The sequence below is a fragment of the Pollicipes pollicipes genome, unplaced genomic scaffold, assembly GCF_011947565.3.
Source record: "Pollicipes pollicipes isolate AB1234 unplaced genomic scaffold, Ppol_2.1 Scaffold_6686;HRSCAF=7923_pilon_pilon_pilon, whole genome shotgun sequence".
In the NCBI taxonomy this organism is placed as follows: domain Eukaryota; kingdom Metazoa; phylum Arthropoda; class Thecostraca; order Pollicipedomorpha; family Pollicipedidae; genus Pollicipes; species Pollicipes pollicipes.
In genome coordinates this window covers 18,471,395-18,495,647 of record NW_023596921.1, presented here as the reverse complement: position 1 = coordinate 18,495,647, position 24,253 = coordinate 18,471,395, and the positions used below count along the sequence as shown (strand labels likewise).

The 24,253-nt window shown below is 55.3% G+C and overlaps 2 protein-coding genes across 2 annotated transcripts in view; both read right to left on the bottom strand.

Annotated features, from left to right (window-relative positions):
* The window catches only part of LOC119107996 (putative fatty acyl-CoA reductase CG5065), a 68,123-nt gene extending 64,898 nt beyond the window's left edge, over positions 1–3,225 (bottom strand). The window contains exon 1 of the mRNA XM_037231582.1: positions 3,115–3,225. Within this exon, the coding sequence (XP_037087477.1) occupies positions 3,115–3,225 (111 nt within the window). The remainder of the gene's footprint in view (positions 1–3,114) is intronic.
* An 8,949-nt stretch (positions 3,226–12,174) lies between these two features.
* On the bottom strand, positions 12,175–21,126 carry LOC119107995 (transportin-3). The gene is made up of 14 exons (XM_037231581.1): positions 21,101–21,126; positions 20,871–21,035; positions 20,244–20,382; positions 19,236–19,382; positions 18,560–18,759; positions 17,620–17,759; positions 16,812–17,014; positions 16,166–16,258; positions 15,338–15,475; positions 14,656–14,853; positions 13,899–14,149; positions 13,195–13,426; positions 12,612–12,724; positions 12,175–12,274 (listed from the first exon to the last, which is right to left on the bottom strand). Exons 1-14 carry the CDS (start codon positions 21,124–21,126, stop codon positions 12,214–12,216), a joined length of 2,106 nt encoding a protein of 701 aa, XP_037087476.1. The 3' UTR covers positions 12,175–12,213.
* Between the last annotated feature and the right edge of the window lie 3,127 nt (positions 21,127–24,253).

Below are 24,253 nucleotides of genomic sequence, written 5' to 3'. Positions count from 1 at the left end.
AGGTATCATGTGAAGTCAAACCCTTACCTGCCCATTTTCCATACTTCAACAGATTGCAGCTAGCAAATCTTGGAAGCAGGTGACCACGTATAAGGGAGCTCACAAACCTCATCAGGTCAAGGACTACTTTTAATGAGCATATAGCTCCAAAGGTAGCTAACGCATTTTTATAGCGGACAAGGAGTCACTTCCTAATGCAACATACATGGCCAGGCGGCTGCCGCAATTTACGCGAGCATGCTAGGTAGTCCGATCGCTGCCTGCTATTTAGCGCTCAATCGCTGTCACAAGCAGAACAAGATAAAGCGCATTGTCATCGATAAGCCAAGTACCAGATAAATTTTATGAGGCAATTTCGATCCCACTAAACTTCACAATCACCAAAGGATAGCAATCCGAAACGAAGACGCACACAAAACAAACAAAACATATGTCCTTGGTACTGTAGACGTTCCCGACGAACGAATTACATATACTGGTGCATTGTGTTTACGGTAGGATGATCATGCTAGTGGCAAATGTGGGCCAATTGAGGCGTTCGAATTTGGTAAGAAATTACATTCAAACTGGAGTCACCGTTTGATCTGGGGGGGCACACGTTTACAAAGTTGCAAAATGCCTTTATTCACAACGCCAGGAGTGAATCCAGAATATCATGTGCATCGTTATTTACATCAGTATTAGGAAGCCATGAGAACACGTTCTTGGGCTGCACGGCTCAAACACTGACGTCATGATCTCTTGGACGAGTCGATTTCGCACAAATGAGAAAATTTTGGAGGAGCTGTATTGCCGACTTTCGGCGCCTGCTTTAACGGTTCTCTTCGCCGACAGGAAGCCATTGACGACGTTTTCACTTGGCGTCGGGGATCGTAAGACTCTCAGCGTATCCAGCCTCAAGCAATAGCAACTCGCTCGTTCAATGATTCCTAATAAAATATCCGTAGATGTCAAGTGCCCTCGTTATGTTGCGATTTATCAGCATTTTGGATAAAACAGGCCTTGTTGAGGTTGATGAATATTTGACCGGCGACCTGACACTACCCGGACTTGAATTTTGTATATGTCCGTCCTGAAAGCCCGGGAGGGTATGCCAAGCCTCGGTGCGCCAATGCTCGGCGTTTTAATGTAATCCATGCCCGTGCTGGTGGGGTCTCCCACCTCGGGCAGTGCAGTTTGATTCACGATATCCAGGCACAAGGTCATGATGTTGGTACATGTTTGGGTACTTTTGGTACGCTTTTGGTACAGATGACATGCGTGCATGTATGCATGACAATCAGCGAACACTCATCTTCTCGGCACTAAAAAATAATGTCGCCCCCGACAGCTGCGAGCAAATGAAGCCAAAGGCAGGGCAGGTACAACGGTTCTCCCTAGACAGAGCGAGTGCTGGTTATAAGGCGTAAGATCAAGTGGGATTCATTTCTGTTCCTCTGTGGGCAAGTTAGCGGTTTATTCGATTTGTTTTTGCCTTATTTTAGGATGCGATAATCGCGTCACGGAAAGGAGAATTAACTGGCAGAAGTGTTGCGCGAATACTTACACACCAGGTGAGGACAATAGCTCGAACAATAACTCACTTTGTGGTACTGATGCCTTGTCCCGACCCATCCGTTAAACGACTGCGATTGGGTTGCGATCGTTACCTTCCCCGTCACAATCCTGGTAGCCCAGCCGCCTCCGTCTCAAATTCTGATCGCGCCCTTGGTGTGAATGGACGACAATGTGCGTCCGGTTTTCTGAATTGCAACCTTTTCTTTGTAGTTTGTGTTGCAATCTGGTCGCGATGGCGCGTGGTAGGCGAAAGGCTGGTAAGTAGCAAGATGTGTGATTGATGTCATGACAACTGTATTAAATAGGTATTGCATGCAGGTTCATGCATCGCAACTTCCTACCAAAGCGTGCAATCTTGCATAAATATCGTGAATGAAACCGCACTGCCTCAGGTGGGTTTGATGCAGACCCCATCAGCGTGAGCATGGATTACATTAAAACGCCGAGCGTTGGCGCACCGAGGCTTAGCATACCCGCCTGGACTTTCAGAACGGTCGTATACCAATTAAACGTTCGAGCAATGCCAGGTCGAGAGCCAAACATTCATCAACCTCTGCATGGCTTGTTTTACCCGAAATGTTGGTAAATCGTGACGTTACGAAGGCACATGACACTTCAGGGCATTTGATTGGAAATCATTGAATGAGCGGGTTGCTGTTGTTTGAGGCGGGGTACGCTGAAAGTCCCACGATCCCCGACGCCCAGTGAAAGCGCCATCAATGGCTCCTCGTCGGGCGAAGAGAGACGTTAAAGCGCGTGCCGGAAGCCGGCAAGACAGCGTCCTCCAAAATTTTCCCATATGTGCGAAATGGGCTCGTCCAAAAGATGATGACGTCAGTGGTTGAGCCATGCAACTAGTGAGCGAGCCCTCATAGCTTTCTTATGCTGGAGAAAACAATGGCGCGCGCCGCCTACGGAATGGCAAGGGGGGAGGGCAATAGTAGCGTTTGCTTGCATTTTTTTCAAGATAAAAAATGTAGCAATTTTCGCCTCGGGGCACGACCTGGTACCCTCCTCCGCCGCCGTTGATCCGCCTCTGCGTGCATCCGTCGAGAATGCTGATGGAGGCTGAATTCGAACTCAAGACCCAACGTCGAGCCTCAGGTAAGATTGGATTACCATCGAGTGGCAATATCAATCGCTTCGTCAGGGGTTCCCAATGGGTGCCACGGGCCCGGCCCTGCGGGCTAGGCCCCTTCAGACGACCTCCAGACAACGTTTTGACCCCTTAGTTGTCGGTCCTGAGGATCCCGAAGAAGAAGACCCCCGGAGGATCCCCGGAACCTAAGGGAGAGGCACGCGCCCCTATGCTCTCCCTGCCTCCGCCACTGGACATTGGATGGCAGGGGCATTTACAAAACCAGTTGCACGTAAACAGGTTTCCAGTTGCAGGCGGCGTATAACGTATGCAACATTACTATACTAATTGTATACTGATCACCGGTATGACAAACACACAGAAACCACAATGACCTCGCCCAACTGGATCGACTCACCTGCCCACTTGCCGTGGCGCGTCACGTCCGTATCGGTCCATCTCGGCAGAACATAGCCTACCAGGAGCGAGCAGAACAAGCGGAGTGTGTTGAACGCGGCCTGCACCAGCAGCGCCGTGACCACCGCGCCGCAGACGCTCGCGACGCTGTTCTGCCACAGCAGGAAGTCCATGGCGGTGGCGGGATGTGGCGCGCGGACTTGCCGGTCGGCGGCGCAGCTGGCGGAGGCTGCTGTCAGTGGGACGGGCGCCGGCCGAAGACTGGCCGCACGCCGCACGCCGCTCACCGACCGCCGCCGCTGCCAGCGTGCATCGCCACCCGCCTACAGAGGGAGGGGGTGAGGTGGGGAGCTGGTGAGGAGGCCCGAAGGCATCCGAGCATCATAGGGCATCATAGCGGAAGGCATCATGGTGACGGGAGGGAGAAGTCGATTCCGACGGGTTTGGGGTCGCGCGCTGACGGCCGGCCGTGGCTCAGCGGCTTCATTGCAGTCACAGCTCGTCGGCCCGGGACCAGCGTGATGCAAGGCGCCGTTTTCAAACCGTTGGCAAACGACGTGCATTGCCTTAGACCGCCGGTTGCGTAAGTGCAGGGCGGGTTAGCGGGAGAGCTTTCTCGGCCCGGTGGTTGCAGCTCCGTCCGGTCCGCACGGCATGTGCATGAGCTCTGCTCCCGGTACCGCTAGCCCATGCTGCCACCCCGCTCAGTTCCGGCAGATCAACGTTGTTAATTGTGTGCTGATGCATGCAATTTGTGAGAATGTTGGCATAAGGTTGACAATAGTGAACTTTGCCTGCGTCATGCGAAGCTTCTGCGAAATTCGTAATGCGATGCGCATAGTGTGCGTCTCAAACGCAACAGCACGCGTCTACAAGGCGGCTGGCTTCGTCATCCATGCTTCGTCGCTGTGCAGTAAATGTCTGCATAAATTCAGAAGTTTTTTTTGCGGTATTCCAAGGGTGCCTTTCAGCACACGTGACTATCAGTACGTACAAGTGCCTTGATCGTTGGACCTAAGTCAAAACAATTGATTGTCATTTGTTTGTGCTAATGGGTCGGACATTTGTCTCTCCCTGTGGCGTATTACGTTACATGCATGCCGCGTAGCATCCGAATTACGAGCCCGCTTCGAAGCCAGCGGCAACGTTTGTAACCTCAGCAAGTCGCAGACAGGTATCATCTGTTGCAAGCACACGCTCGCAGTGATTGCAGCAAAGTTGAACGGCGTTGGAATACCCTGGCGGAATGCATGCCCGACCGCCTGGATACCGCCTGCGGCCAACCGTCAGTTTGGTGGCAGGACGCCGCACCTACCCAGCTCCGTCTCCGGATACACTCCAGGCACAAATCACCTCGGCCCAATGTGAAGTGCTTTCGGTGCGGGTACACTCTCCTTTGGTGCACGCATGCGTGACCACTGTCACGTGACAGCGACGATTCCTGTTGTGCGGCGGCTGGTGGTACCACGGCAACGGCCGCAGGTGACGGTCGGTACCACGGCACTGGCTGCAGGTAAGGGCTGGTACCACGGCACCTGCCACAGGTGACGGTTGGTACCACGGCACCGGCCACAGGTGACGGTTGGCACCACGGCACCGGCTGCAGGTAACGGCTGGTACCACGGCAACGGCCGCAAGTGACGGTTGGTACCACGGCACCGGGCCACAGGTGACGGTTGGTACCACGGCACCGGCCACAGGTGACGGTTGGTACCACGGCACCGGCTGCAGGTGACGGTTGGCACCACGGCACCGGCTGCAGGTAAACGGCTGGTACCACGGCAACGGCCGCACGTGACGGTTGGTACCACGGCACCGGGCTGCAAGTAACGGCTGGTACCACGGCACCGGCTGCAGGTAACGGGCGACCACCTGCAGCCCGCAGCCAGGTCCACCCGCCACGCGTCTGCCATGCGTGTGTTCGGGGTTTTTATGCTGTGGTTTTTGAGGCGGGTGAGGGTGTCATCTGTGACCGCACACCTGACATGGTCACGCAGTTGTCAGACAGTTCTCATTTCGGGGCGCACCAGCTGTTGCACGAACTCTTCCAGGTGGGCTCGCCGGTGTTTGATGCATCCGAAATACTTAGACAGTCTTCACGAACCATGGAGGCATGCATAATGGATCAGTTTTCTGTTTTCACTGCAGAGACTGTTCATTGTACCGCTGGTGCTGCACACCGTTAGGCCATGGCAGTCACGAAGTACGCTGGTGTCCGGCTCACGACTCTTTCACAGCACAGGGCTGGTCGCTGCCCGGCTGCCGTGGGATGCGCTTGGGTGAGGTCGAGACAAAACAGAAGAGAAACTCTCCACGTGTGACGCGGAAGCGGCACTCGCCAGCACGCCAACCCCGCCACGTTCGCAGCAACAGCGTCGCTCTCCGCTCCCGGCCCGTGCCGCGGGCGGCGATACCCGTGCTGATTGGGATCGGGTCTGGGCCCATCGGACGGCGAATGTCGGGCCGGGCCGCCCCCTCCCCCCCCCCCCTTCCCAGTGACGCAACTGACTCCGCTGCACCGCGCGTGGACCACCTCGGCTGGGCGTCACTCGGTGCCGGCCGGGCGGAGGGGGGGGGGGGGGGGGGGTGGAATAACAGAATCGCCCGCTTGCCGGGACGGTTGCGCAACGCACGATGGCCTGATATGCGAGTGCGTAATTACGTTGCTGCTGCTCAAGGATGCGGTGCAGTCGATATTCTGGACTGGCGCTGGAATTGCCCTCCAGCAAGGTCGCGTCACTAGCAGAACGCGCTCAAGTCAGTAAACAACTGCCCTCAAACGGTGTTCGCTCGCCGCTGAATAAAAAATCAATGCAACCGGCTGCAATAAAGAAAACAGTAAAATGTATGACAGGCCACTGAAGCGTGCTATTTGGAAGTATTTTGTCCTATACGACTACAGAAGGTGCGTCGATAAACCAAGCTCTCTGTGTTATGGTAGCGACAGAGAATGTTCTCGGTGCAATTTGATCGTTTTGCCGTCACGACTACAACGCTATACGGCTGTTAACATGCGTAGCGTGTGTTTCGTGTGTGATGATAGCGACACAGCCTCACGCGGGCATGGCTCAATAGACATCTTGGTTAAAGGGAGCTACCACATTAATATGGGGTTATGAACTGAAATAGCCAACTTGAATACCTTTCGGTGCAGTTCACAGTTCTGCCCTTCTTAAGATCTAAACACCCCTAGTTTCTGAGGTACACGCCCGCAAAAATGGACAGGGGGATATTTCAAGGTCACCTTGTCACTCATACGTAAAAGTAAGGTCATTCAAATCCTGCCATCTCATAAGCCATGCAGCGATCAGGACCGAGAAAAAATATAATAGTTGAGTTCTTCATATCTGGCGTTCGTGAGCACGATTTCCTTGTCTTGTGGCCGTGAATTAGCTCTCAATCGTTGGTGAGCAAGGTACGATGACGTAGCCAAACAGACATATTGGGGAGCATATTTACTAAATAGGGGAACTGTAGTGTCTAGAGCAACCTGGTTAACCTTGAAAGATGGTTTAAGAGTGAATCCAAACGCGTTTTGCAAGCGGCTGCCAACCTAACATTACGAGGATGGTAGACGACCTCGCTGCCGCCATCACAAACATCATTTACCGGCTGTGCCGAGCGCAGACATGTGCCCGACCCCAAGCGGTATTCAAATTACGCAGAAAAGCCGCCCATGTCTGTACGGTCGGATCCAGAACATCCTGGGGCACTGTGTGTGCCTTCACATCGTCTCGAGGTTTTGGATGGTGTGTGATGCCGGCACCCGCGTCTGCTTTTATCGCTGAACTGTACCCTATCGCAGCCTGCACTGACCATACCTCGCACCAGGAGCTTTCTTGCTTGGCAACCAGAACCCCGCTGCTTCAGCGACTCAGCTGGCTCAGTTAACATTGGAACGTGTCCGATCTCTGAGAGCAAACGAAAAAAAACGGGTGGCTTTGGTTTGAATATCCAATCACGTTGGGCTGGCCGATAATCAATCCGACGGCTGCATGTGGCGAAGGCTGCGGCGCTACTCCACGAACGGAACACTCAGGCTCGGGTCAGCGACCTCTACGCTGCTGAGGGACACTATCAGCTTGCTGAGTGGCGGAAGCCGTGGGATCAGGAGAACTGCAGGAATAGTCTGACAACCATCCAGCAGAAGACGGAAGCTGGATTTCCTCTTTCCGAATGATTAGAAAGGTAAAATACTTCTGACCCGTCTGTATATAGGTCACACAGCACCTGCAGGTTCCGACTGAACAGCTTAGCGCATGCCCCAACACGTCACCATGCGGGCACATGTTGACCGTCCAGCACAGATCTGGTGACCGTCCTTCTTACGCGTCTCTAAAGGCTGCAGATAGTTTCTGCAGACGCCCTGCCACACCGGTATCCCTTTCAGGTGAACTCCACGCGTTTGAACTTACTGTCATAATGCAGTCTTCCGCCGCGTTTGGACTGAACGTAACTTATTCCCCTCAAGAAGATTGGCGTATACAACAAATGTGTTGACTGATTTTTTGTCGTGTACCGGCATTGGGGTTAGTGGTGGCATTCTGGTCGAGACCGTTATTTTCTCTTACGTTGAACCGGTCTAGCGTGTTTCTTACCGGTTCGACGTATCTCTTACCGGTTTGGCGTGTCCCCTTTGTTAACGTGGTACCGGTCACAGTTCAGTACCGCAGTTAAGACGACTTCAACAGCCGAGGGGCTTTTAAAAACCGAAGTAATTCAGAATCAGAACAGATTCCGGCATGAGACAAAAATTTGTCGACCTGTCAAAGTGTAGTCGGTTGTTTTGTGCTTTCTTGTGATTCGTAGTTGGAATGAGTCAACCAAGTCGTCAGGGAGTAGATCCGGATAAGAATGCAAGCGTGTACGTGTACTTAGACATTATGCTTCCATTAAAGGGAGTGTTCCACATTAATGCGAGGTTCTGAACTGAAATAACCATCTTGAAGACATTTCGGCGCTGTTCACAATTCTGCCTTTCTTAAGACCTAAGCGTGTTTCCTTTCTGAGCTACACGCCCGTGAAAAGGGGAAAGGTATAACGGGAAGAGAATGGCAGTCACATTGACATTCATGCCACCGCATTAGCGTCATTCAAGTTTTGTCATTTAATAAGTCATGCGGCGATCAAGGCGAATAAAGCTGTAATTACCGACGCGTTCATACCTGGCGTTCGTGAGCCCGATTCCCAGATAAAACGACCGTCAATTGGCTCTCAGTCAGTGTTGTGCACTGTGCGATGACGTAATCAAACCATGACACAAAAAACACATTTACTACACAGAGAATTGTGTTGTCTGTAGCCCTCTTTCCAAAAAGCACAGTGATTGTTATAAGTAAGCTTGTTTCATCATATCGGATGCTGGCTTCATTATCTTCAAATGTGAAACATCCTCTTAAATGCAAACTTTGTTATAAGCAAGGCAAATGTACATTTTTCGGTTCTTCTGCGTCTGCTCGATTGTTCGAATTAAACCCTTCGTTGTTCTCGTTAAGTCATACATAAGTTCGCCTATAGTAATTTATATTAGTTCAAGGCAGCTAACGTTTCAAGGAAATTCGTTTCCCATTATCTAAGCGACGCAAAACAGTCGGACGGTAAATATTCAAATGTAGCAAAATATGAGGCATGCTCTGCGAGACATATACAAAGGCGAACGATCTGATTATGCATCCGAATATCAGGTCAATTTACAAAACATATACAAACACATGCAGAACACTTTTTCAGTCAGCTTGACACCATGGAAAGTTCGAGGCAATGGATCTACCTGAAAGCATTGGGTGAACAGGTCCAAAGTGACGCATGTCCTGAGTTCTTTGTTTAAGTCAGGTATTCTTTCTCTGATGAACATGACCTGCAGAACTTAAAAACGGCGATTGTTTGGACTTGGTTTTAGAATCTGTGTGTTTCAATCATGTTAGAGCGTAGGAGTTTTGGATAGTGAGGTTTGCACGTACGCTGGTCTGGCGCCCGCTTGTGCAGGTGTATTGTCATGCGTCGTGATAGAGATGTCATGCCATTCCACTATAAGTAGAGGCGGCAACCTTCGTGCGTGGATCTTAATTCATGCACTGCAGTGGCGCGCTTTAGTTGATTTTTGTCTGCTATCACTTGTCAGGTTTCTTTCATTACAACGCTTCTAGTTGTCCTGCTCGTGTGATAAATAGAAAGTCTGATTTCGGTGTCTTTGTCAGCTCCTGTAATCTTTATCCTGATGACGTTCCGCAATACTTTTTCGTCGACCTTATATGACGGAAAAGGTGCTCTCGATAGAACAGTTGATGGGTCGTTTTCTTGCGGAGTGTTTTTAGGTTTTGTTTCTTCAAGTTGGGCCTCATTTCTTGGTCAATTGCGCTGTTCGAATAGTCGTTATAAAGAATTCCTTGCGGCGTTCAAGTTCAGACGCATTTTGTCCCCATAAAACGTGGTATAACTGGTTCCGCACCCACGACTTACAGCCGTACGGCGCTATTAACGTTAAGACTACAGCGCGTCAAGTCATACAGCGCCCTAGAAGAAACCGACGATTGGCTACGTCTTTCAAGCCGGTGAGCGTTGGCGTCACGAACACAACCAGCGGCAGCCTTGCACTAAACTCAAATCACAGCCGCGAAGCGATCACTCAAGAAACACGGAAATGCATTATCTGAAATGTCACAAGCATTTCAAACGTCGCGTAGCCGACTACGTATGTCACGAGGTGCCGAGGACAGCCACCTTTGCTAATAATAAGCTAATTCACTTGGCATTTCATGCTGTTTAGTACGTAAAGTGAATCTTGGTTGAAAAAATATGTGAAAAGCGGTGGCCTGAGGGGCAATGGAAGAGCATTGTGTTACCACTGATCTGTAACGTCAGCACTGGTGTGGTTGAGCTTGCAGGATATTTCTGTTCCCTGCTGAAAACTTCTCTGATTAAAGTCAATATGTTTGGAAGCATCTTGCGGCTCAGCTTGCTCATGCGGCGAAATGTCAATGTTTCGACATGCATTTTACACAAGCTCACACTGCAGGCGCTCGAGAGTACAGACCAATACTAAGCTTCAAGTTTCGTCTAATTGGGGTAGTCTGTCGCACTTTGCTCCCATTTTCGCACCAAGTAGCTTGCAAAAATGTAAATTTTTGTCACCGATCATATCCCGTAAATCGGAAGCTTTGTCACACCTGCCGAGGGCCGGCCATCTTGAAAACGTGCTATTGCAACACGTATTCGAATGCTGCACATTTTCACGGGCCACTTTACCACAGATACCGCAAAACCCAATAAGACAAAACGTCAACCTATGTGACGTTGCCGCTTTTAATCAAACACCGTATTCCTGGATGGAGGAAAGCAAAACCACGACAGGTCAGTCATTTTTTCAGAGTCAAGCAGAGAACGTATGATTTAAAGTAGACGGTCGTCAAAATTCATTCCATCGGCTTGGCTAACGATTTTTGCCACATGTCTTTCATTGCTGCGCAAGTACAGACAAGGTGGTTTTCGTACGCGATCAATGCAGAATGATATTCTTCGGTCAGACATGTCGCGATGACAGGTCAGTAAATAGCCTCATCAAAAACAATTGTGGCAAAACTTGTCATCCCGTATAGTTGCCATTGTGAGATAACCTTGTCGAACTGTAACTGTCAAATATTTGGTCGGTTTAGACGGACACCTTGCGTTAGCAGAAAACGATTGCACAATTTCGCTCGGCAATTGGTTTCCTGGTAAACAGTTTTTCTAATTTTTGTTCGAAACTTAAGATTCGCTTGCATGAGATTCCTAGTTGATCGAACAGGTATACAAAAACGTCGTTGGATTCCGCAGAATTAGGCTACCCACCCATTCTGATCCCGAGGCCAAACTGAGTTACGGCACGAACATCGAAAAAAATGGTCACAACCCAAGCACCGACGTGCGAGTGAAACTACTGCTCGCCCGGCCAAGAGCAATAGTTCCACTCGCCTCCTGAACCTCCCCAGGACGCCGGCGCCGATCTGGTCCGGTTGCGCTCCTGAGAACGCTCCGCTTGCATCCCGGCGCCCAGTGACGCCCGATCGCCAACCGCTCAAAAACACCACCGTGCCCTCATGGAATGATCGCTCGTATATTTGTCGACGCTGAGCGCGGACAACAAATATATGTACGAAGTACATATGCGCGTAAAAACGAAAACACCCCGCTTCCGGTCACAGGTGCGTCGAGCGCGCGGCGCCGGTTGCCGGTCCGGCGTGTCCCCACAGCACGGCCGTAAAACGTCGCCGAGTTCTCGCGTAAGACGGAAACACGCGCCGGCGGAAGGCGGCGTTGAACAGAGTGACGCACACTGCATGGGAGTTGAAACACGAGCAAGATGGCCAGCGGATACCGCTGGCGGAGAGAGCGCGCCGCGAGCCTCCAGAAGGGAGGCTGCCGCGCCCGACAAAACAACGGTAACCAAACCCGCACAGCAAGATCACCGAAATAAAACCACGCAGCGGCGAACAGGGCAGGCGCACCACACCATCGCGACCCCCGGCCATGGGCATGACCCAGACGGGGGTGAGCAGCCGCCGCCAAACGCAGGCACGCAGGCACGCACGAACGCGCGGGCGCGGGGGCGCACAAACACACACACACACTCACACACACGACGCGCGCGCGAACACAGAGCGGCGCCGCGGCACCGCGACGGCTGCGGAACGGCTGGACAGCATCGCGGACAGCAGGTACTCATAAAACGAGACGGCAAGACACGGCCTGCGCGGCCGACACGCAGCACTCACAGCACGCACAGCCCAACGCCAGGCCGAGGAGCCGCCGCCGGTCCGTCCATCCGCACCGGCCACACGCGGACACTCCCGACAGTCACAGAGTCCAAGTCACCTGGCCGAGTCAGTCACGGACCGTCCGCAGCGGGAGGCCCAGGAGACTTTGACTCCGTCTCTGAGAACTGCAGCGCGCGGACGCCGAGCCTGAGCCACACCCCGGCGGAGGCGCCGCTAGCCCTCCCGGACACGGCCGCTCGGACCTGGTCACCGGCGCTGACCCTCGCCTGCCGCGCGTCCACCGGGCGTCCGACCCCGGCTGACCGGACCGACCTCTGGCCGCAGCTAATGCCGCGGTCTGACGGCCTCCGGCGGCTCCGGGCTGGACGGGGCCCGGGTCGCGACGCGCCGGCCCGGCACGGCCGCGCCTCATCTGTACAGCCGGGAGAACTCGCGCAGCGCCTGCACCGCCTCCTGAGTCGTCTCGGCGCTGCCAACGGAAGCGCAGTCAGACGAGGGTTCGGCACGGTGAGGCACGCAGCCAGAAGCGGCAAGAGACCTGACATCAATCGGATGAACTGGTCCTGATGTACGCCAACAACCGCAGTGGACCGTAACACAGCAGACGCTATAATTATTCACTCCAGCGCACACTGGAAACGGCAAATCCTGCGCCAAAAATGTTGACCAATCGGCGTATAACCAACGAGCGTATCACGTAGGCTGGTGTGCGTATATATTATAACCACAACACCTCTGGACAAACAAGGACACATGCAACTGGGACCCTTTCCACCGGTATCGGCGCATCCGCGGCCTGCACCCACCTGGTAACAGACTTGTGGAACTCGACCAGCTGTTTGTGTGTGGCGGTGACAATGCCGCCGGCACTCTCGGTGGGTAGCGACTTGAGCGTCTGCTCCAGCAGGCGGCACACGGCCTGCAGCGGCGAAGGGCCGGTCAGGCTGGTGCCACCGCCAAGGGGCAGCCACCGCGCACGCCGAGGGGGACCAAGGGAGCGGGTGTCGCGAATCGCGAGCTGCGGGTATGCTATCGCGAATTTATTTGAGAACTTCGGAATAATACCATGGCTTTAGTGTTTTGAATGCGTGGGAACAACAAAACGCACAGATGACAACGGCCTCACAACGTATATATATAAATTAGTGTACACGCGGATTGGAGCAAGCAAACATAATGCAGGCACACTACTGCACGACCCTATACGCTGATCAGCCTGAAGCACGTCACGGAGATCCTATCACCACGAACACTTCCACGGCCACATGAGCCCGTGATCTCACCCAGATTGCACAAAGCGCGACCCCGCCTCGCGCAAACAAAGCGCTACCCTAGCACCAGCTGTCCATAACCTCCCCACTCTACCAGCTGCCCATAACTCCAACTCACCGGCCGGTCGGTGAGCAGCGCCTCCATGAACACCTCGCCGATGTCGGGGATCATGAAGCTGGCCACGCAGAAGAGCGTAGCCTGGATCAGGTTGCTGATGAGCGCGGCGCCGAACTCGACGAACGCTGCCGCCACCAGCTCCCGGCGCTGCTCGAAGTCGTCGCGCTCGTCGTGTTTGCGGCCGCAGCGCAGCAGCTCCGCCAGGTACTTGGTCACCGAGGCGTTGGCGTCCCTGCGACCGGCGGGTGCGGTGAGGCCGTGTCGGCACATGGTGAGCGGCAGCAGGTGTCAGTGACACGCTGCTTTTGACCGAGTCGACGCATGTTCTTTAGGTGCGTCGTGTGGCTCAATGCACACAATGGAGACGGAAAAGTCGGGAGCGTGACACGGTTAGGTGCTCCATATGCGACAGCGCTGACTGATTGCGCATACAACGGAATTCAAATCCACAGCTTAGCAACGGGAAATAATAAATTGGCTGTCATTGACGCCGCGCATGAGAGCGCTTTTGAGATGCAGTTCCGTTTGCATCACATCACACAGCTTCCTATCCACGATTCCGTGACCGGTAAGCGCCTCCATCAACCATGATCCAACGTGGTCGCTGACCCGGCGCGAACCAAGATTAACCTAATTACCAGCCATCACGTACAGTTCAGGCCAGGCTGAGCCCTCAGCCACGCCTGACATGACCTCGCTCTGACCTGTGGTCGAGCGTGACGGCCGACACGGCCAGCCGCGTGACGTCGGCCGCGTGTGGGTGCTGCAGATACGGCAGCGTCACGCGCTGCACCAGCCGCGTGCACAGTCGGAACAGGTCGTCCACCGTCTCCGGGTGCTGGCGCAGGCCATCCGTGCCGGAGAGCAGCGGCAGCGCCGCCGGCAGCAGGGCGTGCAGCGTCGCCAGCAACGGCGGCACGCACGCCGGCTGCGCCGCGTACTCGTCCACGATCACCTGGCGGCCGAGACGGGCACTAGCGTCGGCGCGCGCGGCCACTAGATGACGGGCGGGAGAGAGATGTGCGGACAGAGAACGCACGGCGGGGAGGAATCCCAACCCATGCGATACATGGACGACGGCCAGTTCCACAGCTGCTTGCACGGGCTATGTAACTCTAGATAATTACACAAGTTTAAGCTAATTAGAGGTCAGGAGAACACACAACAATGAGGCAGAGGTGGCAACGACTGCGGAAACATAAGCGAAGTAAGCAAATAACAATGACCCTATCACGTAAAGCATCAGCAGAGGGCACCCTTCGTTTTATCAATCGCAAAGCATATATCGAAGGATAATCCACAGCCGCGCATTCACACTCCGACCTCTCACAGTCATCCCATCACAGATGTGCATTCACACTCCGAACTCCCACAGGCATCTCATCACAGATGTGCATACACCCTGAGCTCTCACAGTCATCCCAGCACGTCACCACAGCGCGCGCCCGCAACGTGTCTCACCGAAGCCAGGTAGATGAGGCAGCTGTGCTGCGTGGAGGCGTAGATCTCGACCATCTGGGCGGTCATGGGCTGGAGGAGCGCGGCCGACTGGCTACCCACGCAGCGGACGGCGAACCGGAGGCAGCGGCAGCAGCGCTCCATCACCCGGCCGTCGCGCTGGTACCGCCGCATCACGCCCGAGAGCACCGGCCACACCTGCTGCCCAGCGCCGCACAAACACAGGTGACGGCGGGCACCAGGCCGTGGTCGGCCGCCGCCAACACACGTGTAATGCAGAGAGGCAGGCATCGCCAAGGCCTGACGACACGATAGCTCTGGGAGGCTAAAGAGGCTACAAGGGGTTGTGGAACCGCTTGTCTTGCAGTCATAAGACGGGACAACTTGATAATTACATCTTCACCCCTCGCGGTCTTCATACGGCTTGCAAACTGAGACAACGCGCCAGGGTAAGAACACGCGCCCCAGGAACGCGCACACATCACGTTCACTTCTCTAGATCAGAGCACCAACCACCTCCACGAGACCGATGATGATTTGGGCTTCACCGCGTGCCGACTGCGTTGGTCATATGGCGCCCGTTCCTCGACACCTCTCCATTTGAGAACCGCCCAACGCAGACGTCATTACCCGCGCGTAAAGCGGACCCGGGCGCGTCGCCGCAGTGGCGGCGGCTCCGGCTCACCTCCTCGAAGACGACCTTGCAGGGGTGCACCTGCCCGTTGCTGATCTCGGGGTGCGTGTGCCGGAAGACGGCGGCCAGCCGGTCCAGCCAGAGCACGGGGTCGGCGCGGCTTCCCTTGGCCGGCCGGGCGTCCCCCGCCTGCGGCGAGGCGTCGGCAGGCGTCAGGCTGCACCGGTGGCTAGGAGGCGTCAGGCCGGCGGCACACCGAACGGGCCGCACACTAATAGCACGGCCATCACGTGCATTCCCAGCCATTTGCCAGCCTCACGTGCGCTGAGGACCACGTTGCCATCGAGCGTGGTGAAGGTACGCTTTGACAAAGACTGCCGTCTTGTTAAGGACGCGGCGATCAAACTGCGAGTGTTAATCGCCGACGCAATGGCGCTCCGATCGCAACAGCTGATGAGCCCGACTCTGCAGCACATGGACGTCGAAACGCGGATCGGCGAGCTTATGAACATGGACATGGAGGAGTGGCAAGTAATCGGGCGCGGCGGGATCTGAAAGCTTATGAACATGGACATGGAGGAGAAGCAATTGATTGGGCGCGGCGACAGCCAGGGTCATTCGACACCCGTGGGGACAGCGGTCTAAGCCACACCGCATTCTGGCGCTTACTGGCAGATTCCGAAGCAAACTTAGCTTCCGCCTATTCAGAGCCGACTGAAGGCGCCATTCGGGTGCACCAAATCATCCCACCAGTTATCACCCACCAGCATTCATTGCAGTCCACCGTGATGTTGCAATTGGTAGGCACTGAAGGCGCGGCAGACACAGCCGGCACGCGCGAGCGACGCACCAGCGCCGCGTCGGCGCCGGCGACCTCACCTGGTCGACGGTCTGCCGCAGCGGCACTAGCTGTGACTGGCAGATCTTGCCGAACATCTCCGGGATCGCCTCCGTTGGCATGTTGGCCACCACCTGGCGGCGGAGGCGCGAGGCCGAGTCAGACGAGTCACTTTCCGCGACGCGGACGCGGCACGGCCTGCCACCCGCCTCCCCGGCGGAGGCGTACGGCCGAGTCAGACCAGTCACCTCCCGCGGCGCGGACACGGCACGGCCTCCCACGCGCCTCCCCGGCGGAGGTGCACGGCCGAGTCAGACCAGTCACCTCCCGCGACGCGGACACGGCGCGGCCTCCACCCGCTTTCCTACACTGCTGCTGCTGCGTACACGCGTGATGCCGTTCTAGAATGGAGACTTAACATGCTGCGCCACCAACAGCCCAATGTATGAAATGAAGAGCATCAGGTGACGATGACCTATCGTTGATGCCTGTTTTGCTGCCGTGTTCCTCTGAGACAAACAGCGCTGCTAATCAGCCGGCACCGCGGCGCGTCGAACTGCTGGAGACATTACCTCAACATCGTTGCATGTACAAATGAACGGGCCGCCGCCTACAGGCGCCGCCCCATAGACCTCTGCCGTCGCCACGGACCCCACGAGCCCGCAGCCCGCCGCCGCGCGGCACTACCTTGGCGGTGCCCTCCAGAATGCCGACGGCCGCCTCGGCCGTGATGCTGAACGTGTCGAGCGACTGGACAATCTGTACGAGACCGGTCAGATGGCCGGTCATCTGGCGGTCGCACTGGCCGCAGATGGACTTCAGGGCGCGCGCCGAGACCGTGGCCAGCTTGTCCACCCGCAGACCGGCCAGCAGGAAGTTCAGCACCGGCTCTGCGGAGGCGGAGGACAATTCAAGAGGCTGGCGATGGACAGGGCGAACGACGTCATGGCGGGCGGGGCAGGTCTGCGAACGCGGGATGGGGGCGGGAGGGCGGGGCGACGGCCGGACTAACGGAGGCTGACCCTGGCTAGACGGGCCGGTTAACTGGGGTCACCCCAGTTGACCCCAGTTGACCACAGGGACGAGGCACATCGGGAAGATGTGGCAGCCTGCCACGTAGTATGGCAGGCGACGTGCGAATCAGACTCAAAACACCCAGCAGGGCCGTAAGAACCGGATAATAACATGAGCTCCATGGTCATGCATCTAAAACATGCGCGCCATTGTAAACAGAGGACTGAACACTGCATCAGGCGCCAAGATCTTCTGGAAGACAGTGGCATTCTTAAATTATGTGAGAATGTGAAACATGTGAGACACATATACACTTAACCACTGGAGTTAGTCACTACTATTTAGCCACTGGAGCCAGATTTCACCGCACGGTGCAGGCAAACAAAAGAATAAAACGACGCAGACAAAACAGTCGCTCAACATGTAGGCGAGAAAGCCCCAAAGCCAGCCGTCTTCGCGCATGTCTCCGCGCCCCTCTCACCTAGCACAGTGGAATGCTCGAAGATCCATTCGGAAAGCCCGTTGAGCAGGTTGATGGCGGTGAAACGCAGCGCCACGTGCACGCTGTCCGGCAGAGCCAGCACCGCCTGCACCACCTCCGGCACCACGCTGTCCTGCCGACTGCACCGGCACCAGCGTTAGACGGAAGCCTGCACCACCTCCGGCACCGTGCTGTCCTGTCATGATCAACCAACGCCACACAGGCCAAAAGTGTTGGCGGTTAAGCCACATCAGTCAAAGACATCAGCGGCCGGTAAATATGAGCTTCCGAACCAGTTTTTGACGCCACTCCTGTTCATACCCCGAATAAGTAGCATTTATGAATACAAATCATGCACGTTCACAGCAGCGGACTATATTCATGACACATAATTCAAATCGAGTGCCAGAACAACCTACCGAACACGTCGTTTAGTTGCGTTACGTTGCCAATCGCTACCAATCGTTTCAGTCGCTCCCATGCGTCTTTCTTAAAGATTTAATCCGAACATTTTGAATGGACAGATTTCTGAGGTCAGAGCTCACGCTAAGCAGTGCTTGTTGTGCGAGCCCTGACCCCTACCATCCGATGGCGCAATTCTATGCCAACGGTAAAAATTTGGTAAAGAAAGGTTGACGTGCCGCAAAGCTCAGCACGGTCCGTCCTGTCCTCTGACGTCATTTGACCTTTAGCGCGACCGCTGCCACCAGCCGCAGGCCATACATGTCAAGGACAAACAGCGAGCACCTGAAACGACTCGAACCCACCCCACCACGGGTGCATGAATCAGGAGGCAGGTGCTCTAACCAACTGAGCCATCGGGACGACCTAGATTCGTGCTCACAAACTGTCTTTGAGATAATGTGATAGCAAGCCCTCAAAGCATTTCAACCGGTAGCTTCTAAGTACAGCTCTAGGCGCTCCTCCCCCTTCCACTTACGGTAGAATGTTCTTGGCGACAGTGGCCATGATGAAGAGAGCAGCCTCGCTGCTCTCCCAAGTAGCTGCCGGGTCCTGAAGGAACAGGAACATCTGGTGGAACACGTCCAGCGAGCCGCAGACGAACACGAAGTCGCGCACCAGGTCGGTCACCCGCGACCGGAAGTCTGAGAACTCGTCCTGGTCGTCGGGCGTGCCGTCCTGAGGGCACAGACGGAGAGCGGCTGTCAGAGCACCGCCAGGTCAGCACTGGGCGGTGGCGCGCGGCCAGACGCCGCAGCGACCGCGTCGGCTGCCACTTAACGGGGTGTGATCGGTACAGAGCAAGCGCGATAGTTTGACGACACTTCGGTCCATTAACACGCGCCCGGGTGGCCGGTTGAATACCGCTCGCTCGGGTGGGGGTCAATTTGAACCCCTAAGATCGCAAAATTAAGAGAGCTATAAGGACTAAATTCACACGGTGTGTTGGCCTGTATGTGAACTTACTGGTGTCAAAATTTGAGGTCCCTCGGCTATGACCTTCGCGTCAGATAAGGCCAAACAAGGTCAATCAAACTCCATATTGGTGTCCAGTGCCGCAAGACCTTCTCAGGTAACGGTCCGAATCACATGATAGACTCCATCTGACAGTGCCGACTCACGTAATCGGACTCCATCTGACAGTGCCGACTCACGTGATCAGACTCCATCTGACAGTGCCGGCAGAGCGCCAGCAGAAGCATCTCGAAGTAAGGCTTGAAGCGGCTGTAGTGGTTGCTGCTCTTCATCTGGTACAGCTCCTCGGAGAGACGGTACCAGAAGTGGAACGTCACCTCAGCCACCTGGTGACGGAGCGCAGGTGAGACGGGCACGGGACGGTCCGCGGTATCACCTGGTACAGCTCCTCGGACAGACGGTACCAGAAGTGGAACGTCACCCTCAGCCACCTGGTGACGGAGCGCGGGTGAGACGGGCACGGGACGGTTCGCGGTTATCATCTGGTACAGCTCCTCGGACAGACGGTACCAGAGGTGGAACGCCACCTCAGCCACCTGGGGACGGAGCGCGGTGAGACGGGCACGGGACGGTCCGCGGTATCATCTGGTACAGCTCCTCGGACAGACGGTACCAGAAGTGGAACGTCACCTCAGCCACCTGGTGACGGAGCGCGGGTGAGACGGGCACGGGACGGTTCGCGGTATCATCTGGTACAGCTCCTCGGACAGACGGTACCAGAAGTGGAACGTCACCTCAGCCACCTGGTGACGGAACGCCGGTGAGACGGACACGGAACGGTTCGCGGTACCATCTGGTACAGCTCCTCGGACAGACGGTACCAGAAGTGGAACGTCACCTCAGCCACCTGGTGACGGCGCGCGGGTGAGACGGGCGCGGGACGGTTCGCGGTATCAGCATGGTCTGCGTTACTACGCTGCTGTACCCTTTCCGCACCTCACTTGCCCTCCACTTCGGCGCGATCTTCCTCCCTGCAAAGCACTCGCAACAAAATGCGCTCTGACTGCTTTGCCAAATTATCTTGACTCGCTAAATGAGTCTCGCAACTGCCAAACAAAACGCAAGATCTCCTGCGTGTGGCAGCCGCCACGTTCCGTTCTCACCGATCCTTTTCTCGGTCCTCAGCCCGACCTACCCCCCCCCCCCCCCCCCCCCCTGCTCCTTCAGTCGGTATCACTAGCGCGTACCTCGTAGTCATGGTGGCCGACACAGACGAGGATCATGTCGAGCACCTGCATCGATCCTAGCCCCTGGCCGGGGTTGTTGACCAGCACGGTCACCACCGCCTCGCCCAGCTCCGTGAACACGCGACTGTAGTTGCGGCACCTGCGCGGGGTGGTCGGCGCTCCGGTGAGGGCACGAGCACAAGCCCCAACAAAATAGATCGGGGTTGCAAGCCATGGAACTGGTGGCAGATCAGCCTTGTGGAGGTCTGGACACATGGGTGGATGGGGGACGAAATGCATTGAAGGGTGTCAGTTTGACTATTTTTTTTTTGTACAACAGACCTCAAGAAACGACACGCTGACTATGAAGAAGCGACGCATCCACCTGACAGCATTTCACATCCATCACTCAGCTGCAACGAACCGCGGGGGAGACTGTCCCACCTGGCTACGTGTCTCACTTTTTTACGTCACACGCTATCGTCCCTAGCTTATGGCGCAGGCTTGTAAAAGTGTGCGCATTTCGCTGAGCGCGCGAAATTCGGAAGCATCAAAACGCCGGCTCTCCTTCAGCAACGATACCCACAGCTAAGCTAGCGTCGCACAAACTCGGTCGTGAGCATTTGCCAGCGCCGAACCACTACTCACTTGTCCACGAGCTCCTCAGCGACCGCCATCTGGTAGGGGTCCGCCAGTGTGAAGACGCCGGCGAAGAGCGCTTTGGCCAACGGGTGGTACTTGAGGTCCTCCTCGATCAGGAAGAGCGCTGAGCACACACAGTCGGTGGCCACCTCGTGCAGCGCGTCGGACGCCCTGCGACGGTGGGGCAGGCGCACTGTCAGGGGGTACCAGTGCTCCCAAACAGCCAGAGAACGTGCGGGGTCTTCACCGCAGGCAAGCACATGAAGACGATAGAGCTCTACGCCCGGGTGACATTTTTGCCATCAGACTTCAAGCCTCTTTCCAGGCGCCCCTGATTCGCAGGTCAATCACCATATGTTGCGCCACGAAAATGCCCACCACCTTTGACCCGCCAGGTCGACCCGGCGCCAAGTCCAGGACACTACTCACCCGGTGGTGTGCAGCACCTGGAAGGTAAACTTGAGCAGATCCGAGTCGGCCACCTGGATCAGCGCGTCCGCCGGGAAGGTGAACCACGAGGAGAGACAGCGCAGCAGCTTGGTCTGCAGGGCCGGCTCCGTGGTGCCCACGGAGCCGTTCTGTCCGGCCGCGCGTCAGGACAGCCAATGTTAGATTGGAGACTTCGTGCGCGCGCGCAGGGCGGGTAGCCGATCACACAGCCGACGGACAGTTTGAGTTGTTACACAGAAATGCAGACATCTCATTTTGGGGCACAGGCCTACCTGAACACAAAGCGCTTATACAACGTATGTGTGGACTGCCATAAACAACAGGCCAGGGATGCATCTGTTCAGAACATGGAATACATCCCAGCAGCTCCAACACCGCAAATCACGCCACACTTAGCTCAGTATCCCCCGGAGGCCGGGCGTTTGCCCGGTGGTAGCACGGCACCCGCCGCCGGCTGCCGTGGGCCGGCCCTCCACAACCGTCGCCCACTCACCAGCAGGTTGAGCACCAGTGGACACGTGGCCGTGCAGTAGGGCGGCCACCTGGTCGCGCCGGTTGGCGCCCAGCCGCAGGTGGCGCGAGCTGACCTCCTTCCGGGCAGCACGGTCAGCACCTCCAGCAGCGGCACCGGGTGCGACTCGCCAAACCGCGCCACCAGGTCCTCCACCGGCGTCAGCCACGACGACATCAGCAGCGCCAGGTCGGCCACCGACAGACACAGCTGCAGGCAGAGACGGGTCATCAGGCGTACAGTCCGGTCCCGGCTGTGCACACAGTGGTGCCGGCCACCGACAGACACCGCTGCAGGGAGAGGGGCGGCCCAGCGTGTGGTCAGGTCCCAGTTATGCACACAGTGGTGCCGGCCACCGACACACAGCTGCAGGGAGACAGGCGGCCAGGCGTGTGGTCAGGTCCCGGTTATGAACACAATGGTACCGACCACTGGCGGACACTGCTGCAGGTAGACATGGGCGGCCAGGTGGGCCTACACACACGGCTGCCAGGACAGATGGACCGTTTGGTGTCAGGTGGGCCTGCAGACAGCTGGTGGGAAGGGCCAGTAACATGACTTAAGTCTGATGTCAGACAATGGTGTGAGGTCGGCCCACAGATCCAGCTGCATGAGGGCATATGCCATCAGATGCATGGTCTCATGTCAGGCCTTGGGCGCGGTTGCACGAATGGACGAGTGGTCAGGTGATGGCTGACGTCATAGATAACGTCGTAACATAATGACGTCATAGCTGACGCCTACAGACGCCAGCCATGCCAACAAAGCCAGGTTCACTACACCCACCCAGCTACACAGACTGTGTACTTAACACTGCAGGCTATAGCATAGAGAACACTGCAGGTCACAGAGAACATTCTGCAAGACTGCACGACACATTTTATGTAGACTTGTCATTGGTCATCAGCGTCATCGCCATTGTCATCGTCATCGTCATCGTCATCGTCATCATCATCGTCATCAAGTCATCAAAACCTTGCAAAGCTTGCAGTGTGCAAGACGATGCAGCATATGGCCTCTGACCAAGCAGGACAGCCGCGCGCACCGCCGCCGCGCTGCGCCGCCGGCCGGCCACCGACCTGGGTCACGATGATCTGGTTGGTGGCCTGCGTGATGCACGCCATATGCTCGAGCAGCGAGTCCTTGAGCGACGCGTGCGCCTCTGGCGGCAGCTCGTGGAACGAGTACTGGATCTTGGTGCGCATGGTTTGGGCGGCGAAGTAGCACGATTCCAGGTCACGCTTGTCGTGCAGCAGCTGGTCCGCCACCTTCCAGGCCACGATCTGCCGGCCGACCGCGTCAGTCTCCGCGCAGCCCGTGCATGGAGGGCCAACACTAACATGAAGTTTAATCAATAGGAGTGTCTGTTTAAGTAGAAGGCAGCACAAACTAGTGATTGCTCATACTCCTTCTATACATTGAAACATCCCACCAAACATTGAAGCATAGTTTGGAAGGACAAGCCTGAAAAATGATCACTCCACCCACCTGTCACTCTAAGTTCCCATAAATTCCACCCCATAAGATATAAGCATATGCTATAAACTCCACCCATTTGCCCATATGAATTTGTACATCTTGCTTTACTTTGAACATCAAACAGCAAGACAGTAAACATGGGGTGTACTCACTGACTGCTGCAGCTCCTGTAGCCATTTGGAGGCATGCTCCTTGCTGGTTGGGTTGGGGTCGTTATACAGCGTCTGGATCGCCTGTGTTACCAACTCAATGGATGGTGGAGTCTCCATAACTGCAAACGAGGCAAAAGACCAACATGCCGAAGAGTTCAACCACTGTGAGGATAGGGTGATGCACAATGTTAGACTCTATCACATACAACATACAATCTGGCCATCTGAAGTCAACCTGTGGCATGGCAAATAAAATGTTGCACTCTGGTGTTGTGGTAAGCCTTGTGTTGCACTCCAGTGCTAAATGGTCAAAATGAAACTTGGATGTGGTATTCCGAGTTTGAGAGGCACGTTATTTTTGGAGCAGCTGTGGAACTCAAAGTTGGAGAAGCAAACATACATAACTGCTGGTGTCTACAGCAGTTGCAAAGCATGCCAGCTTTTTGTATGAGTCAAAACACGGTCACAATCAATCCACAAGATGAACTCATTTGAGGACGCATATGACTGATCTTGCAACTACAAACAGAAGCAGCTTGCTTATTTTTGCAACATAAATTCCAATCATATTCTGACACATGAACATGAAAAAATGCATAAAAAACAATGACTTTCAGTACAAATCCAGTTAACACTTTAATGTGAGGTAGCTATCAGCTCATGTAGTATTTTACAACCAAGAAACTAATGCAAAAGTGTGACTGGTGCTGCATGATCAATATTGACACAAGGCCAGCTTTTACTACTTAACTCTTGCTGGTGGCATAACTGGCTATAGCTGGTTGCAACTGATGATA